The 19,596-nt window shown below is 49.5% G+C and overlaps 1 protein-coding gene across 3 annotated transcripts in view; it reads right to left on the minus strand.

The window, feature by feature from the left end:
- Positions 1-19,596, minus strand: part of COL15A1 (collagen type XV alpha 1 chain) — a 101,858-nt gene that overhangs the window by 11,943 nt on the left and 70,319 nt on the right. For 2 of the 3 annotated variants that reach the window (XM_032636192.1, XM_032636193.1), the window contains exons 23-35: positions 18,342-18,377; positions 16,408-16,470; positions 13,945-14,013; positions 13,802-13,837; positions 10,710-10,763; positions 10,550-10,609; positions 8,994-9,062; positions 8,835-8,876; positions 6,254-6,299; positions 4,362-4,442; positions 3,669-3,718; positions 3,470-3,571; positions 2,421-2,565 (exon numbers count right to left, since the gene is read on the minus strand). In XM_032636192.1, the coding sequence (XP_032492083.1) occupies positions 2,421-2,565; positions 3,470-3,571; positions 3,669-3,718; positions 4,362-4,442; positions 6,254-6,299; positions 8,835-8,876; positions 8,994-9,062; positions 10,550-10,609; positions 10,710-10,763; positions 13,802-13,837; positions 13,945-14,013; positions 16,408-16,470; positions 18,342-18,377 (853 nt within the window). The remainder of the gene's footprint in view (positions 1-2,420; positions 2,566-3,469; positions 3,572-3,668; positions 3,719-4,361; positions 4,443-6,253; positions 6,300-8,834; positions 8,877-8,993; positions 9,063-10,549; positions 10,610-10,709; positions 10,764-13,801; positions 13,838-13,944; positions 14,014-16,407; positions 16,471-18,341; positions 18,378-19,596) is intronic. The other variant, XM_032636194.1, reaches the window with a different exon arrangement.

Below are 19,596 nucleotides of genomic sequence, written 5' to 3' on the forward strand. Positions count from 1 at the left end.
TAGAGCCCGTGAGCCACAACTACTGAGTCCATGTGCCACAACTACTAAAAGAGCCCGCACACCTAGAGCCTGTGCTCCACAACAAGAGAAGCCACTGAGATGAGAAGCCTGTGCACCACAATGAAGAGTAGCCCACGCTCGCCACAAATAGAGAAAGCCCAGGCGCAGCAACAAAGACCCAGCACAGCCAAAAATAAGTAAATTTTAAAAACAAATTAAAAATTTAAAAAAAAGATAAAATGGGATAATGGATATGGGAGTGTTTTGTAAACTGTGAATTGCTATATATTATGTGAAGGGTAATCCTTTTCAATAGAGCAAGGAGTCCTAGGGCCCCCTAGTTTAGGGCTACTATGGACAACAGAGTCTCTGAATCTTGTACTCACCCTGCAATGCCCCTCCACTCCTTGCAATTCCTATGTATCCCTCAAGGTTGTATAGGCACCTATGGTTTTATCCACCCAGCACCTTCTCTCTTTACAGGACCAGCATCCTCACTTGCTCCTGAGATCTTCCCCTTCACCTCTATGACCATTGAGGTCCAGAAGGAGCTGTCATGGTCTCATGTGATCCCACCTCCTGGCCACAGATGACTGGTCCAAGGTTGGGCATCTGGCCCAAGACAGGTCAGTCAGTGTCCTTCCCCAGAACACCCCCACCCCAGGGCTTTTCAAACTAAAGCTGAGAAACAAGGTCAAGATTTCTAGATGACGGTGGAAGCTGTAGGTTGTCGGTATTTCTCGCCATGCAGAGGATATGGTCTATGGCGAAGAAGCGTGATGCTGCAGTCAGAGAGCAGCTGAGCAAGAGATGGCCAGAGAATCCTCGCAGGGACTGAATCTCTGGTTCTGGCTTCACCTGAAGTCTCACTGCATGCCTGCCCCGCTACAGATTGATTGTTCACACCCTCCTGCACATCCAATAAGTTTCCCTATGCACTTGAGCTAGTTTGAGTTCCATTTCTGTCACTTGCTCCAAAGTCACCTCCTGTGTAAAGTTCTCCCGGATGCCCCAGACATTGTAGGTCTCCTCCCAGGTGTGCTTCCACCACAGCTGGCTCATGCCAACCCAAACAACAAAAAATGATGCATTCATGCTATTATTGCTGCTGCTGTTATTTTCCACCATGGCACAGTGGAAAGAACACAGGCTTCGGAGCTACTCTGATCTGGGTCCTAATCCCATTCATGCCACTTATTAGCTGTGTGACCTTGGAAAGGTTCCTAAACATCTCTGGGTCTCACTTTCCTCCTCTGTAAAATGTGGATGCTAATACTTTCCTTGAAAGGCTTTCTGAGAATCCAGTAAGATAATGTAGTAGAGTGACCGGCAGAGTGCCCGGCACTTGGTAAGTACTTGATAAATGGAGATTTTCTTCTATTTCACCCATTTTTCATTTGAGGAAGTGAGGTACCAAGGGGTGAAATTTTTACATAGAAGGGTAGAATCAATGCTGGTCCTCAAGTCCCTTAAGGCCCAGGCATAGACAAAGCAGCCAGGAAGCTTCCACCCACACATGAAGAGATGTTCATCATTATTAGTCTTTAGGGAAATGCAAACCAAAACCACAATGAGATATCACTTCACATGAATGAATGATGACTAGAATAAAAAAGATATGATAATAACAAATGTTGTTGACAATGAGGAGAAATTGGAACCTTTTGTACACTGCTAGTGGGAATGCAACATGTTGCAGTCACTTTGGAAAACAGTCTGGTGGTTCCTCCAAAAGTAGAGTAACCATGTATATGACCCAGCGATTCCACTCCTGGGCATTATACTCAAGAGAACCGAAAACATACGTTCACACAAAAAGTTGTACACAAATGTTCACAACAGCACTATTCATAGTAGCCAAAAAGTGGGAACAACTCAAATGTTCATCAGCTGCTGAATAGATAAACAAAATGTGGTCTATCCATACAATGGAATATTATTCAGCCATAAGAAGGAATGAAGTACTGATACATGCTACAACATGGGGGAACTTTGAAAACATTATGCTAAGGGAAAGAAGCCAGTCACAAAAGGTCACATATTTTGTGATTCCATTGATAAGAAATGTCCAGAATAGGCAAATCCATAGAGACAGAAAGTAGATTCATCGTTTCCAAGATCAGGGGAAGATCAGGAAAAAGAGGAGAGACTGCTAATTGGTACAGGGGTCCTATGTAAGGTGATGATAATGTTCTGGAATTAGAGAGAGGTGATGGCTGCCCAACCTTGTGAATATATTAGAAACCTTTAAACTGTGCGCTCTAAATGGGTGAATTCTATGGCATGCAAATTATATCTCAATTTAAAAAGAAAAACGAAAAGAAAGAAGGCTCCATCCAGGAAACAGCCCTCTGTCGGATAGTGTGGCTCTGACATGCCACCCAGGTGTGGTGACGCTGGGCACCACTCACAGTACTGACCTGCTCCTAGGATAGCCGGAGGTCCTGGTGGCCCCGGGGGTCCCTGTGGCCCAGGGGAACCAGGTCTCCCAAAGCCAGGTGGCCCAGGCAGGCCAGGAGCACCTGGGGGTCCCTGGGGCCCGATGATGGTCTCCCCTTTCTGGCCCTGTCAAGTGCACAGTAACAGAAGAGAGAAAGCACCATTAGTCACTAGAGGTCCCATCTGTTCTTTTTGTCAGGACATTGATAAGAAGTCAGTAAACACCCTCTATTGTTATCATCATCCTCAATCCTGGCACAAGCCAGGAGGTGGAAGACCTAAAGAGCAGTGGCCCAGTCGTTATGTTGAATGACAGCAGAGAAGCCTAGGGAGCCCTGGACTCAGAAGGGCCCCTGGAGCTCATCTAGTCCAGCCTCGGCATTTCATAGATGGAGAAACAGAGGCCTAGAGAGGGGCAGGGCTTGCCCGAGGTCCCAAAGCAAATCAGCAGCCGAGCTGGAAGGAGAACCCTGGTCTCCTGGCTTTGCTCGGTCTATGCTCATGACGAGTTCCAGGTCCAGAATTTGCTCCTGGTCCCTGAGGGTCAATGATCTGATCATAATCTCAGTGGAGGCATAATTTGAACTTCTCTTTTGTGATCTGGAGAAACTTCTCATCCTAAGAAGACCAAGCCGATCTATGGGCTCCTTCTTTGATGAAATTTCAGAAGAATCAAATAGCCCCCTAAAAACATCTCCCTCACCTTCCCTTCTGCCTCTGTTATCTGATGTGTTTACCATTAACAACTCTTTGTGCTGAGTTTTCCACCGCTGATGTGAATAAGGCACGGTGGTGGGTTACCTGGAAGCAACCTGCGTGCATGTGGCCTTGGCTAGCTCCCTTTCCTCTGTGGCCTCTGCCAGGTTCCCCACCCGTTAGCAAGTATGGGGGAGAGAGGCCAACGCCCAAGGCCTGCCTGCAGCCTGTGGTGCTGTGACTGGCCCTTGCTCCCAGCTGCCTCGTCACACTGGGGGGCTTCAGGGAGCGCCGTGACTCCCCGAGGAAGGGGTGTGGAGGGGTCGCTACTCACCGCCAGGCCTGGACTTCCCGGCAGGCCCGGGGGCCCTGACACAGAGAAGCCACTGTCAGAGTCTCCTTTTTCTCCTTTGATCCCCTTGTCTCTGTTCTCCCCCTGGAAGCAGAGAACATCCAGTAAGAGTCAGATGAACCAGCCTCTGACATAAGCCTGAGAACTTGGAAACACAGGCCAGATGTTGAGAAATGCTCACCTTCAAGCTGTTCAGAAAATGTCTCAGGTAAGTTGGATCCACAGCAGGGCCTGAAAAAGAAACACTTTTTAAAAATCCACAATCAATCTCAGAAATTCAAACACCAAAGCCTCCAAGTTGGCAACCATGATGAGTTCCTAGCAGAAGTGACCCCACATTGGTTTAGCTGACAGAGGGGGCACTGGGCTTGGAAACAAGCACTAGTTCAGATCCTGTGACCCTGTGGCATCCTAGGTTTGTCCCTGGTCCTCTCCAGGCCTCGTTCTGCAGACGAAGCTGGAACGATCAGAACTTCCAGTCTCTCTTGACAAAGTTCTATCTTGCACACATGTTGCCCATGACTGGGTCTCTCTGGAATTCCATGGAGCTTGTGGACAGGGTGGTAATGTAATTAGCCTTACTTACTGGCTCAATTGGATTTCTCAGAAACAAAAATCAAGGGCAATGGGCTTCCCTGGTGGTGTAGTGGTTGAGAGTCTGCCTGCCAATGCAGGGGACACGGGTTCGTGCCCCAGTCCGGGAAGATCCTACATGCCGCGGAGCGGCTAGGCCCGTGAGCCATGGCCGCTGGGCCTGCGCGTCTGGAGCCTGTGCTCCGCAAAGGGAGAGGCCACAACAGTGAGAGGCCCGCATACCACAAAAAAAAAAAAAAAAAAAAATCAAGGGCAAGATCCAGAACAAGAGTTGGGATACCTGGTGGTCCCTGGGCCCCCTGGTCGCCTTTTTCTCCTTTTGAGCCGGGAAGACCCCAGGATCCTTTTTCTCCTTTAACACCTGCCAACAAATACACACACATTAAAAAAAAAAAAAAAAAAAAAAGAGAGTGGAAAATCACCTTCATTCTATATAAAACATTTTTGAGACAAGTTTTGAAACTGAGCCCCTTGAGCTAAGTCTACTCAGCAACAAAGGCCTAGTGAGGATATAAAATCCTTTGCTATAGGATGGAGAGGCAGAGGTAGATGCAGCAGACACAATTCCTGACCTCGGAAAGCTCTCAAGGAGACAGACACGGTGAGGGTAGCGCGAGGCAGGATGGAATAAGTACCATCCTCAAGGTGCCAGCAGTGCATCATGGGAGCCCAGCAGAGGCTACAATTAACTCCCCTGGACGGCTTCATGCACGTGGCCTGAGACTCAACAACAAGTCAAGCTCCCGGTCCCATCCCACCTAAGCCTGGGCAGCACGGTGGTATAAGGGGAGGGGAGGACTCTCCGGGAGTGCCGCAGAAGACAACTAACGGTGCTAAGTATTCCACTCGCAAAGTTGGAAGAGTGCCAACAGTGCGGTACGCCACTCCCCACAGGACTTGTGAGAAGCACCGCTTCTGCAGAACCGGCCTTACAGCCCTCTCTCCTCCCCCAGCTCTTTATCTGAGAGGGGGCTCAGAGAAAGCCTCCTGGGAGTACAGAGTTTGGGAAGGGAAGCAGTCCCCTTTCCCCACCTAGCTGAGTGGGTGGACACTAGATCTTTGAGTTCCCAGTTCCCGAGAGAGATCAGATGACCAATGTGTGCCTACACACTGGGGATCCAAGAAAGCAAATCCAGCTCCACCCCACATCCTCCCCAAGGTCCACCTTGCACCAGGGGAAGGGAGAGCCTTGAATTGGATCTGAACAAGCAGTTTGAGAACAGCCTGGACTTTGTAACCAAAAGTGACCAAAAACCCATGAAGCCAGACACCAGCAGGGACACCACCACCCAAGCAGGCCAGGAGTGACAGAGCCGAGCCAGAGGTCAGTACTGGGGGAAAAAAAAAAAAAAAAGGCCTTTCCCTGTTTAAACTGCAAGCGTTCAGACTTCTCAATCAAAAGGGGCACACATGGTGTGACAGCGTGTGTGGGGACAGGGAGCCAGAGTCACTGCTTGCCCGCAGGCTCCCGTCTCCTGGCCTATCCCCCCTCTAATGCGTGGTAGATAAGCTCCTACAGGCCACGAACATGCTGATGTTTACTAATCACTAAGAGCCAGTGCGTCTCACACTGCACTGTGTATACACCTCAGAGGGAGCTTGTGAAAATGCAGCTCCTGGTCTAGCAGGTCTGCGATGAGGCCTGAGATTCTGCATTTCTAACAAGCTTCCAGGAGGTGTTGACACTGCTGGTCCAGGAACACTCTGAAGCAAAGGCCTTCTGAGCTCCCATGGCCTCCCCTGCATTAGCTCTTGGCATATTGCATTGTAACGACTTTAAAGAGTTTCACCCAGCAGAGTCTAAGGGCCTGGGTGACAGGAAGAGCATGGGATCCATTAGTCTCAGCCCAGTGCATAGGATAGCACCAGGCAAGGAGAAGCTATCAGTGGATGTGTTATGAACAAACTAACACATGAATGGAAAAATGGAGTGCAGCCTGCTAGCTAGGAGGCTCAGCCAAGATGCACAGAATAGGCAGACGGGTGGCACAAGCAAACAGAGGTGCCCAGTCCCACAGCCTTTGTCCAGCTACCACCCTTCCCATGACACCCAGACAGATCTTCCTGACTGCCAAGTCTATGCCCAGCACTGGACAATTGGAAACCACCTCTGCAGAGATAGGAGGGTCAGGAAATGTCCCAGAGAAACAAGGTAAAGACAGGAGTGTGTACCATGAAAAGTGATGAGTTCTGAATTTCCAGGATACGTGGTACCAACCTAGAGAGAGAGAGAAAGCCAAGGTCATACACTGCAACCCTGTTCTGGTGTTTGCATGCACAGGGAGCCACAGTCCCCTGTCCTGGGGGCGAGGGGTGAGGTCATGGAGTCAGGCCTTCCTTGGGTCTTGTAGCCCCCAAAGGCCCTGAGTTTCCCGGCATCCCTCAATGCAAGGCATCCCAGGCCTTCAACTGGGGCAGGGTCGGGGGGTGGGGGCAGGGAGGGCATCACGTAGCTGAGCTGGGCTGAGACCTACTGGCTGAACAACTCTGCAGAGGCAAAGCCCAAAGCTTTAAGACAAAAAGTCATGGCAATTTTGGTCTGGTCAACTGTGAGTGTTCTAGCCCTCCCTTCTGATCAATCAGGATTGATTCACGTGAGAGGTCAAGCACTCGTGCAAGTGATATACTCAAGCCATGATGCTGGGCCAGCCATTAGCTTTGCTGCCATGTGTAATCAAAGATGAACACACTGAAGAGGAGTTGATGGTGGTGCTAATTAATAAAGGGGAGTTATCATTAAACTGGGGGGCTATTCTAGACTTCCCATTAAGAGCCAGGGGTCTGGAGTCCAAGCTATTCAAGATAATATTCCTTCACAGTTCATCCCCAGATTCCTGCATTTCTTTCTTTTTTTCTTTGTCTGTTAACACAGAGCCACCTGCCACCCTGCTTTTAATAGTCCACCTTCACCTTTTTCCCAGTTAACATGCAGAATCAGAATGATCCCTCTCACACCAGATCCTCCCATGCTTTTGGGTGCAGGGTCACAAGATGCTCAGGGGTCACAAAGAGAAGCTGAGGGGAGGGGACAGGAATTTTCCAGGAAGAATATTTCTAAGTTAACGATAAAGGCAGCAGTGCCCAGCTGATATCTTACAGCTATGCTTATAAAGTTGCTCCACTCCAGGGGTGGATTGTTAAGGGTAAAATGTTAAGGTATTAGAAAGGGGCTGAAATGAGAAGGGGCTTGTGAAATGCTGGTTATGAGAGGAAGCATTGCTTTTTCAAATGTCCATTTTGAGAGCTGGTCAAGAAACATCCATGCCCCAGCCTGCATGGTGTCCAGACAGGCAACATGAAATCAAACCCCAAAATGCTCTGAGTTCATCTTTGGCTTATTTTAAGGAACGTCATGACCCCCAAAGGCCATGGTCACAGCAAAGTGTCCTAGCACAGGTCACGGTAATTGCAGTAGCATTTTTACAACGCTCTTGAGTTTTTCAAGTACTGTCCCATGGCTGGTTCATTTGAAGCCTGATATCATGTTTGCTGGGAGGGGCTTCGGGCACTAACTCACGGTGGGACCTTGCCTCTCTGGGCTGAGGTCTCCCCTTCTCTATGGCTGGGAAGCAGCCAACTCTCAGGAGGGTCTCTCCAGCCCTGACGTTTTAGGATTCCTTTCAGGCCACTGATGTAAACGTGACCTGGTTAGCTGTTGTCCTCATGTAGTTCTGGGAGCCAGCAGGCCCCTTGGTCACCTTACGCAAGTGGGTCCTATCCTCTGCCATCCATGCCAGAGTTCCCAGGCCATGGGCTGCAGACTTGGGTGTCTCAAAGTTTAGACACGGACAGATGTCTGGGCAAACACTCAGCCAAACTGCGTCATTTTAAAGCCTCTGACCCAAGTCTCATCACCACCTCCAACAGGCATCAATTAAGAACCCACTTCAAAGAATCTTCTAAACTGTAATTTGCAAGCTCCTGGGAACAGAGGCCACGCCTGTCTAGTTCACCCCTGTGGTCCCTCACTTGTACTTGGCACTTGGTAAGTCCTTGATAAATATTTGTTGGATGAATGAGAGAATAGTTATACACAGTTCCATGACTAATGCCTGTGCATGGGGAGAGGCCCACCCTCCCTGGGTTTCCCCACACCTAATATGGATGACACCCCGGGGACACTGCACTGACCAGCTGGACGACCAGCCACGTGTCTGACCCCTTGGGGTGCCTGTACCTGCTGCCTGGTGGTCAGGGGACCTGCATGATAGCCCCAGCTCTGTCCGTCCTGTGACCTTAGACAAGTCAGTGAGCTTGTCTGAGTCAGTTTGTTTCCTCATTACAAAGGGGGAGAGAAAGTCCCTCCTCTCAGGGTTGTGTGCTGTGCAGTAATATGACAGTTGAGAAAGGACAGTTATAGATTTTAGCCCAAAGCTCCCAATGCAAAGAGCGCTGGTTAGAATTGCCTTTTTATTCTCATCTGTATTTTAAGGGGTCTATTTCCCTGCTTCTTATACTGCTCCAAGCATGGAGCTAACATGCTAACATGAAGCTAACAAAAGACACTGCTTTTTGACTGCATTAAAAGACACACTCTGTCCACATGTGTGCCCTTAGAAGACCCAGTATGTTTCAGTGCCACAATCTATTATCTAGAAACCTCGAGTCACTCAAGGGTCTATATGCAGGTGATAGAAGACATCAAAGAGGACACTGACAGAAAGAAGGGGCTCAAGACAAAAACTCATCTTCTCTGAGTTGCTTTCTATGCCAAAGCCTTTCACTGCCAAGGCAGTGACTATACGCTACTTACTGGAGTTTTGCAGTGTGGCCGGACTGGAACTGGGAAGACGGCCTGTGGGAAGTGAGAATAAGAGGAGGGAATCAGGGCACCCGACTCCAGCTTAGGCTGGTCTGGGGCCGTTCCCCGCTCCTCCTTCAGGTCTCCCCCACCTACCCACTGCCAACTTACTCCTTTGATGTTAATCACAGCTCCAGGTGGTCCTGGGGGGCCTGGAGGACCAGGTAGGCCAGGTGAGCCCTAAAGGGAGCAAAGAAAGGCCATCCCTGAGTTCGGGTTGTTATGAATGCAGAGGCAGCTGCAGGACACTTCCCCAGGGTTTGGAGACACAGTGAGGAAAGGAGGGTCATCTAAAGCCAGCTAACTCTTCCCATGGGTAGGCCAGTCTCTTCCCAGAGCACACCTATATCTGTGGCCTCGCTGCATCTTCACAACAGCAGAGCAAGTATCATTACTGGTTTACAATTGGACATAATGAGGGCCAGAGAGGGGAAGTGACCTGCTCAAGGCCACACAGCAATTCATGGCGGAATGGAGACTGGAAGCCAGATTCTGACCCCAAGAGCAGTGCTCAGAGGATACTGAGCCCACCACCTCTATCGACGCTTCCCTCATACAGAGCGGCGGGTGGAGTGAGGCCTTCCCAGGATACAGTGCCTGGGAGAGCCCCTCATAAATGTAACATTTAAACGCCAACTCCTGTTAGATGGCAGTCACTTTCAGAGCCACGTCAGCCTGGCCTTGACACCATGCAATGTTTGCTCCGCCAAGCCTGGAGCCCAAGCTGGACCTGCAGCAGAAGCTGCAGGAGGGGAGGGGGAGGGGGAGGCTATGGCCACAGGTGAGAAGCCTCCGGCCCACGAGGAAGCTCCACGTGATCACTCAAGTGCAGGCACCGGTATCTGCTGTACCTGGAGCCCCGGTAGGCTTGGTGAGTGAGTCGGTGACCAGTGATTCAATACGATTGCATTTCTGCATTTCTAGGCATACAAAGTGGCAACCATGGGGTGCAAACAGAAGCAGCAACACACTTTGAGCTGCATTTGCAGGCAGCAAATGGGGGACCTTCAGTGGGTCACTAATTTGTACAGGCCCTAGTTTCCTCCTGTGTAAAACAAGAACACCACTGAGTTTCTCTTAGGAGAGTTACTCTCAAGACTGAGATCTGGTCCTCAAAAGCACTTTGTAGAGTGTCTGGTACACAGTAGGTGCTCAATAAATGCTGGCTTCCTTATTGCAGACGTGGGACCCTGTTGATGCTCCGGTGTCTGTCATCTTGCGAGGCCCTGCCTACACAGCTGATCGACCTTCCGTGTTCTCTCAAGAGCGCTCACCGAGCAACCCCAGCAACATGCGAAACCCCCAGGACTGTGTAACCCAGGAAGGACGGGATATTACCCGAGTCAGAAGACCCGGGATTTGAAACCAGACTTCTTGAGAAAGCCCAGATCGTGTTCTCCCACCCTCCCTCTGGGGTCTGGATGAGGAAGCCTATGCTCCACTAAGGTGGATTTGGTGGCAGGGACCTCCTGAGAGCAAGCCGGAGGACAGGGCTGGGCTGGAGGATCTTTGGAAGTGGCAGCAGAGGAAGAAGAATAACGTTCCTGAGCATTCTGTCCACGAGCCCTGCTCACTGGACCTGGCACTCGTTCGCCCCTCCTCTGGACACTGGCCCTGGGCCGCGTCCCTGGGGCAGCATGGGGCTGGGTCTCTGGTGTGGCACTCACCGGCATCATGACCCCTCGATCTCCTTTGGCGCCTTTGAGGCCATTCAGTCCTGGGCGACCCTGAAACCCATGGGAGAGGCCTTAGTAAACCCACTGCCCGCAGGCCAGCCTGGCCCGCATGTCCTCCCTCATATGCAATATGAGAAACCCCAACACCTACGGGTCGTCCAGGGAGGCCAAATTCTCCTTTGTGTCCTGGTGGTCCTTTGGGCCCCTGGAGGCAAAGTAAATACCAGATTAGAAAGAGAAAAATACTGTATGACGTCACTTATATGTGGAATCTAAAAAAGCCAAAGTTGTAAAAACAGAGTAAGATGGTAGTTACCAGGGGTAGGAGGGTGGGGGAATAGGAGAGGTGAGGTTTAAGGTACAAACTTGCAACTAGTAGACAGCTAGGTCCTGGAGATCTAATGCACGGTATAGTGAATATGGATAGCAACGCTGTATTAATAGTATAATCCTCAAACTGCTAAGGGTCTAGATCTTATTTATTCCAACCACAAAAAAGAAATGATAATTATGTGACGTGAGAGAGCTGCTATCTCTACAACAGCAATCATATTACAATATATAAATGTATCAAATCAACATGTACACCTTAAATGTACACAATGCTGTATGTAAAATATATTTCAATTAAAAAGGAAAGAACAGAAACTCAAGGGCTAGGGAGATGGGGGGCATCCAGCCTACCTTTGTGGGTAGTGGTGACAATGAACCACTAATAGGAGGATGGAGGGCAAGGAGAAGTTATGAAATGTCCACCTGCCTGGCTCCTTGTCCCCTGGCCTCTCTGTCCTCAGCTGGACCCACTTGCTCAATCCCTCCTGTAGGGCTCTACCCCAGTCCAGACGCTGGACCCAACCCTCTCAGCCAGTCAGAGCTAACAAAGAAGCAAGAGGTCAGTAGCTCCTGGCCTTAGCTCCCAGGTAGCTGTGTGCTGGGCCAGCTTAGAACGTGGACCTTTGCCTTAGGTCTTATGTCCCAGGGTTCTCCATGTCCCCCGTTGGAATAATGCAGTCCTGCTTCACTCCTCACGTCAGCCAAGCCCAATAACCTGCTTCAGGATTTGGTTCCTACCTTGCTCCCACCTGTCCCTAAGGACCAGAATCTTGGCCTGGCTCCCCAGTTCTCCAGATGAGCCCCTGCCCATGGACCGCATTCCAGTGCTTGCTTCCCGTGTCCCCATGCTCCCAGAGCCACTGCCCTGTTCCAACCTCCTGCCGGAACCCTCATGCCTTCCAGTGTCTAGGATGCATACAATGTACCGCCTCTTCCCAGAACAAGCTCTACTTCCAGTTGACACCTTTCCTGTTTTGTAACTGGGTCTGTCCTGTCTCCCAGGGGAATGACTGGTTTAAGCCTGGGGCCTATCAAGCCCCTTCTTCCTGCTCTCTATATAAGTCTGTATTCAGACTTACCCTGAAGAATGGCAAATAGACTGTGTTGAGACAGGCTCTGTATGTAAAGTACCCAGACCAGGTTACTCTCAGGAAAAGAAAAGCAAGGAGTTAACAGGCCACAGGCCACGTGGCGGTACGTTCTAGCGCAGGGCTTCTCAAACGGCACTGTGCTCAAGTCACCTGGATATCATCAAAATGCAGATCCAGCAGATCCGGGGTTGGGCATAAGGCTCTGCTGTTCCAACGAGCTCCCAGGTGATGCTGATGATGCTGGTCCGCGGGCCACACTTTGAGTAACAAGGCTCTAGTGTTGTAAGCTATACTCGTCATGAGGGCCATAGACAGCCCATGTGACACCTTATGCAAATTACAAGAAGGTGCCCCCTTACTGTCTGTGCTTGGCAAGCTATGCACAGCTGGGCTTCAGTGGCAATAACTACCCTGGCCATCTGCAACAGCTTGCCGGCCACCATTGCTAACAATTAGTATTTCCCACCATACTGGGTATTAGTAAGTGTTACCCAGTGGTTAACACAAGACTCTCCCAGTCTGCCTTAGCCTGCAGCTAGGGCCAAGGACACCTCTCCAGAGCATCCATTCTGCCTGACTTAAGGGACCAAAGGCTTTAGAAGGTCCTTTGAAGGATGCACCTTGGAGGTTATGGGCCATTCATCAAGGACACGTGCCTGTTAGACTCCCCAGGCCTGAGATCCAGCTTCAAACAAACCCCGCATTCAAACCCCAATGTGCAGTTTTCCAGCTCAAAATGTTTCAGAAGAATGAAGGTGTCAGCTGGAGGCAGTGAGGTGTGCTGGGAAAAACCTGGACACAGAGTTTGACAGGCTGGGTTCAAATCCCTGCTGTGTCACTAACAAGCTGTATGGCAGTGGGCTAGTTACTTAACCTCTTTAACCTCGGTTTCCCGGTCTATAAAATGGGGGTTCTGACGTTAGCCTCTTAGGGTGGTGAAAATGAAATGAGATGATCTGTGTTGAAGCATCACTGTCTGACCCATGGTGGATGTTCTATGAGTTTTCTTTGTTCTTTGGAAAGAAATATACGAGGGGCAAGTTTAGGGTTCATCTGGAGAGAACTGGTAGCTTAAAAATTGTTCAGCAGCCCCCCAAAATTATAGATTCCTGGAGCAGTAAGGCAAGAAGGACCCTATCATGTCATCTAGTACTCATTCAATACCTCACTTATAGATGGGAAGACAAAAGCCCAGAGAGAGAAGAGGACTTGTTTGAGGTCATACAGCAAATGGGCAGCAGACCCAAGACCAGAAGCCAAAAGGCCCAGGTTCCCTGGGTAATGACAATCTTTAGCTGGCAAGACCCATACAACTGTGGGTCTCACCACCATCCATTTCCCCTCTCCTTCTGGACACACAGCTAAACCACATTTCTGAGACCTATCCCCACCCCCACTCCCACCCCCGCCTCCTGCATCAGAGGTCTGGCCAGAAGTGGAGCTCATCATCTTCCATGGTCTCTTTCCCCTCCCCAACCTCAGCCTATCAGCTGGAAGATGCCATTGTGGCCCTGAATCCACCAGAGGGCAGAGTCACAGGATGCAAGCATCCTGGGTCCCCGAGTCACTGCTTGGAGGGGAGATGCCCAACTGGGAACCACCACAGTGGACTCTGCATAAGTGAGAACTAAGCTGCTATCGTGCAGAACCACTGAGCTTTTATTTAATTGCAGTTAGCCTACCCTTGACACAGATGCATTTTGCCACATCCTTTTTATTTTCACAGCTGGGACAACTCAATCTAGTTGAGCCAAAGTACAATAAATGCTTCAAACCCCAGTCTAGATGCAGGATGCAGGGGCGAGACGCTCTAGCTTACCATCGGTCCCGGGGCTCCACGCTCTCCAGGTTCACCCTAAAACAGGGAGACACGGACTTGTCACTCAGCTGCACACGGTTTGCGACAGAAGCAAAGATAGGACGTAGAAGATGTGTGCCTTCAGGATCTGGTGACATAGTTACCTTTCGGGTCCTCAGCCTTTCCAGAGGAATATCCCCCGTCAGGATGGCGCCCGGCTCTCCCTTCTCACCCTGCAATTCAGAGAACCTTTTGATGCAGCCGGGCCTCCGCCTCACCGCCTTATCCAGAGGCTCATCGCCATGATTCCTCTGGCCTTCACGCTGCCTCTCCAGCCCCACTGCCCGACAATGACCTCTTGCTAGAATACTGCATAGCCTCCTAAGTCATTGAATGTTCTCTGGACTGTTCGCTCCATGTACCATCAGTTACTGTCTGAAAGCACAGGTTGGGGTCCTGCAAGCCCCTCTGGGGCTCCCGCTGCTTCCAGATCAGCATCGCCACTCTCAACCCTCCAGGAATCAGTCCCAACAAGGTCCATCCCACCTCTGGCTGTGTGGCTTCCCCCTGAGAACCTCTGGCTCCTAATATATTTGGTGCCTTTCTTTCCTAACAGCTCGACTTGAGGTCTGTTCCCACCTAGAATCCTTAGTCTTGTTAAAGCATCTAAAATTGGGAAAGTGATGACAGCATGAACAGTGGAGGCCTCTCCAACACAGGGGCCCTGAGTCTCCAGGTGGAACTTCGCCTCCAAACTCCAGGCTCCTGTGCAAATGCTCACTTGATCAGGCAAAGTTATCTCAGTTGCTGGGAAATAGGGAAGATGGGTAGACAGGTGGCAGGGACACAGGATCCTGCCCCCAATCCTGTGCTCAGCAGGGCCATCTGCTATCCCAGGAGGCTTCCAAGAAGATATATGTCCAGAGAAAAGGCCGGGGAGAGGAACCATTCAAGGCTCTGGCCCCGAACTTCAATGCTAGCCCCTGGGGAACTGGGCTGGACCACATGAAAGTCTCCCTTCAACAGGGCTGAAAGCAGCCAAGGCAGTGGTGCCACAGCAAGCCAAGCAGCCTCTCCTCTCCGTCCCCCAAGCCCACACCCGATATTTGGATCTTACCACTTCGCTGGTGAGGAAAAGCAGTCCTGAGCACGCCAGCAGCAAGAAGCAGCAAGCACAAAAGCATTAGAGGCAGAGCGAGAGAAAGCGCGTTGGCTGCGAGGCTCAGAGCAGACCTGCCTGGGCGCTCTTCCCAGTTTTCAAAGTGGCAGGGGATTCGGGGAGAGATGGCACGTAGGTCCCTCTAGATTCACCCGACCTCGCCACATAGAAAACAGAGCGTTTAAAGCAAGAGCCAATCCTGCTTGACCAGGCCTCCTCCCAAGCCAGAACTGCCCTGACCCCATGCCATCTCTGTAGGCCCATGGCAGCAAAAGGCATCCCAAGACATGGTCCCATGTAACGCTAAACTCAGACCCAGCACACTGAACCCTCCACCTCCTGGAACTGTGGCCCAACAGACACTGGAGACTCTCTCCCCCTCCATGGAGCTAGCGGAAAACGGTGAGGGGAGGAAGGAAAGAGAGTAGCCTAATGCTCCCTCCTCTTAGAGACACACACACCCTCCTTGACTCCCCAAGGCAGGCTCAGGGCTGCTCCCACTGGCTTTATACAGACCCCTGTTACAGCAATGACCATGCACTCTGCTGGCTGTCTGCATGTCTGTTCCTCACGTCTTATTTCTCTATCCCTAGTACCTAGTATAGGAAGCTGGCTGGCACACCTTAGGGAATGGATGTAATCTGGATGAGTATATAAATGGATGGATGAATAAATGAATCCAATCCAGAATAACTGCAATCCATTTATGGACGTCACTCTCCCCTTATCTATAAAAACCAACTGGGAAATTAATTCTAAGAGGCAAATGTGGAAGGGTACAAAGGTCATTTCAATGCCCTTGGAATTTTCAGGAAGTGCTCTGCATGCTAAATATTCCACAACTTCTGCACCAAGACTGCCCTCCAAGTGTGGAATGCCCCCGCTTACACTAATAATAGTTTAATAAAATAATGACTTCTAAATATTAGCATCATTGTATTCATTACTTATACATCTTTTCATCCAACATATGTTTTAAGTGCCATTTGTGTACCAGGCGCAGTGCTAAGTACTGGAGCTACAGAAAAGAAAGTGGATGTGCCTGCCCTCGGGGAGTGCACACTCTAATGCAGGTGCCCGCGGGCACTTAGACAAAGCACAGCGTTCAAGGGAGCATTGGGTTGAGTTCTCTTTCCAAACTATGATGAAAATCTGCTTCTCCACCCACCCCACCTTCGCCCTGGAAGAACCTTGAGATCATGAAAGTTAACAGCCGGGGAGTGACTGCTACTAGATACAGTGTTTCTTTGGGCATGATGAGAATGTTCTAGAATTAGGTAGTGGTGATGGCTGCACAACCCTGTGAATATACTAAAAGTCACTGAATTTCACAATTGAAAGGGGTGAATTTTATGGTGTGTGAGTTCTATCTCAAATTTTTAAAAAGTTAACAGCTACTTTCAGCCCGTTCGAAATATTTACCAAGTTCTAGAGCACAATCCCACCCAGATAGCTGGGCCCTTCTTACCTGTTCTCCTTTTAGTCCTGGAAATCCAGGCACACCAGTGTCACCTTTTGGTCCTCTGGGTCCCTAGAAGGAATCATTGGAGGGTATTCAGTGGTTTGTTAAGATGAAAATGCTTTCATTAAACAAAGTTGTTGTTCCAAAAAGTAAAAGAACACAGAGTGCCAGTGGAAGTCACAATTAGTCACGATGTTTTCCTGATATTAAGTGGTCTAGAAATTGTGGTCTGGTGGAAAGAAGACAGCACTGAGTGTTAGGTGGCCTGGAGGCCCCACTCCTCTTTGAACTGTGGTTTCCTCCAATGGGCGCCATTGAAACTGCCTGCTGCCTCTGCTCACCCATGGGTCCTCAGGGTCGTCCTGCAGCCCACCTCCCCATCATTCACCCTCCATGAATCCTGCCCCTTCTCTGGCTCCCCACTACCTACGGGATGGGATCCAAACATCCTAGCCTGACACCCAAACTGATCCCAGCCGGCCTCAGCGCCTCATCTTCCACTCCTGTCACTCCACCGGGGGCGAGCCTATCCCCTTAGCCTCTCTGCACCCCTCACCCGCCCGCCACCGCCATTCCCTCTGCAGAACCAAAATTCTGCACACCCGGTCAGAGGTGACCTCGTCTCAACTCCAACATACACTTAATATCTGTGACAATGACTCACACTGCCAGACGTCTGCCCCTAAAAAAGAGGTTCAACACTTTATTGCAATTTACCTTTTCACAAGTCCCTACCTTCTGGGTTAACGCAGTGGCCTTCAAATATTTGTTATTATTATTTTTTAGCAGTGAAACTCTTTTCATTCTCCTTTTTCAAGTAAAGTCAAACAAAAGCCCAATGTATAAAATACATCAAATGGAGCCTCAGCAGTGGCCTGGATCCTGCCTACTTGGTCCCCTCCTTACTCCTGAAGTGGTCCCAAAGGCTCTTCTGGGGAGCCTAGGGCTCCCTCGGGAACACAGAACCAGTCATTTAGAGAAAAATGTGTCTGGAACATGCTCTGGCTTTGGAGCAGCCAAGGTGGGGCTGGAGCTCAAGCTCACAGTTCTGGCCTCTTCTCTTCCTAATTAAGAGGTCTTCTCCATGGCTGCCACCCTCTCCTGTTTTTTAATGTCTAGTTCCCATGTATTTTTAGTGTCAACATAGCACATGCTCCTTTTAAAAAATGTAGAAGTTCAGAAAAGTATAAAAAAAAGAAAAAGAGATCATTATAATTCTACCATCAACAACAAATTTCTATTACATTTTTTGATAAATTTCCTTCATTTATCCTGGAAGCAGTGCATGTCACCATTGGCATCAGGCCTTTCAGAGCTGCAATGTATGGAGAAATCGTGCAGATTTCACTCTGGAGCCTTGGGCTTCAGTGCAGGCTGAAACTTTTAAGCTGATCACTTTCTACACAGAAATGCATTTTCACCTTCCATGGTGGAAGCCCCAGAGCGTGGTGCACACAGACTATTAATTTTGGACTTCCAGGCTATGATTCCCCTCTCTCCATCCTCCATCGCCACCATCCTCTCTCTCCAGGGATTTTATCTACTCGGACTCTATCTATTTGAAATGCTTGATTCATCCACTCATTTATAGGAAGCCAACCACCAACTCCAGCTCTGGCTCTGGCTGCCCTGGGCTAGAAAGAGATGAACAAGACCTGACCCCCTGCAAGCTGGTCACAGTACAGTTCAGGAAAAAACGATAAGGGTACAAATAACTGTTATTCAAGGCAGAAAAGAACGACAGCAGAGGTGAAAATAAAGCCCTATGGGATTCAAAGGAGGGAAGGATCACTCCAGATGGGGGCAACGAGGAAAGGCTACATGAACAGGATGGCGCTAGAGGACAGTTGTGCAGATGGAGAGGAACAGCATCCCAGGTGGAAGGAACAGAATGCACACAGCCTCGGGGCACAAAGGAAGATGGCTACTGTGCTACTCACTTGAAATCCTGGCAGCCCAGGCATGCCCTCAGGGCCCTGTGACACAGACAGACAAAGCAGGTAGGTTAGGAGCAGCATTGCCAGGCCAGCAGGAACCTGTACCTCAGGGGCCCACTCCCTCCAGCACCTTCCAAAGGTCCAAGCGTGTTCCCACACAGTGGGGCTCAGGATCCATTTTGCAGAGGATGCCAAGGCCCGGGAGGGGAAGGAACCGTGCAGTCACACACTAGTTAGCACAGAGCCAGGAGCTGCTCAGGAGTCTGGAGCCTCTGCTCCCCTGAGCCAGGACTCTCGGCACTTTAAGTCCCACCCTCCTCTTCCGTGAAATCACTCAGCGTCAGAAACCTCTGGGGCAATGAATGCAGTGCTCAACCTCCACAAATATTCTCAGAAAACAAGTTCCTAAACTCTGAGGAGTGGGCCCAAAGGGTGTGCTGGGGTATTTGGGGGTGGAAGTGGGGGCAGTTGGTGAGACTCAGTTCTTTTCCCTCAGTAAGAGGCAGAATTTTAAAGGACCAGCCACTTTAAAGTCTCCAGGAAACAGAAAATTTGTGGTTCACTCCACATGGGGCCAGGACTCTTTTTCCTCCAAGCCCAGATACCCACATACCTATTAAAGACTTAGAGTTTGGCAGAATATATATATACAGAGAAATATAACTAAATGGCAACAACTTTCTCAATATACTGTACAGTCATCCCCTTGGTATCCGAGGGGTATTGGTTTCAGGGTCCCCTGTGGATACCAAAATCCACAGATGCTCAAGGCCCTTATATAAAATGGTGTAGTGTTGGCATATAACCTACATACATACTCCATATACCCATACACTTTAAATCATCTCTAGATTACTTATAACACCTAATACAATGTAAATGCTATGTAAATAGCTGTAAAACCAATGTAAAAGCTATGTAAATAATTGCTAGCATGTAGCAAATTCAAGTTTTGCTTTTTGAAGCTTTCTGGAATTTTTTTTTTCAGCACTTTTTATCCAAGGTTTGTTGAATCTGAGGATGCAGAATTAACAAAGGACTAACATATATATGTGTGTGTGTGTGTGTGTGTGTGTGTATACATATAATATACTATATACATATATCTATATGATGTACATATAGTAGAGTGGAAAAGTATAAAGGTACGGCTGGGAGGGAACTGCCTCTGAGTAGGAAAATCTTAATCTTCCCCTTCAGGGCCTGGATTTGCCAAAGAGGAGGTCAGGGATTGGGACAGGAGGAGGATTCTCAGGTG

The sequence above is a fragment of the Phocoena sinus genome, chromosome 6 (genome assembly GCF_008692025.1).
Source record: "Phocoena sinus isolate mPhoSin1 chromosome 6, mPhoSin1.pri, whole genome shotgun sequence".
Taxonomy (NCBI): Eukaryota; Metazoa; Chordata; class Mammalia; order Artiodactyla; family Phocoenidae; genus Phocoena; species Phocoena sinus.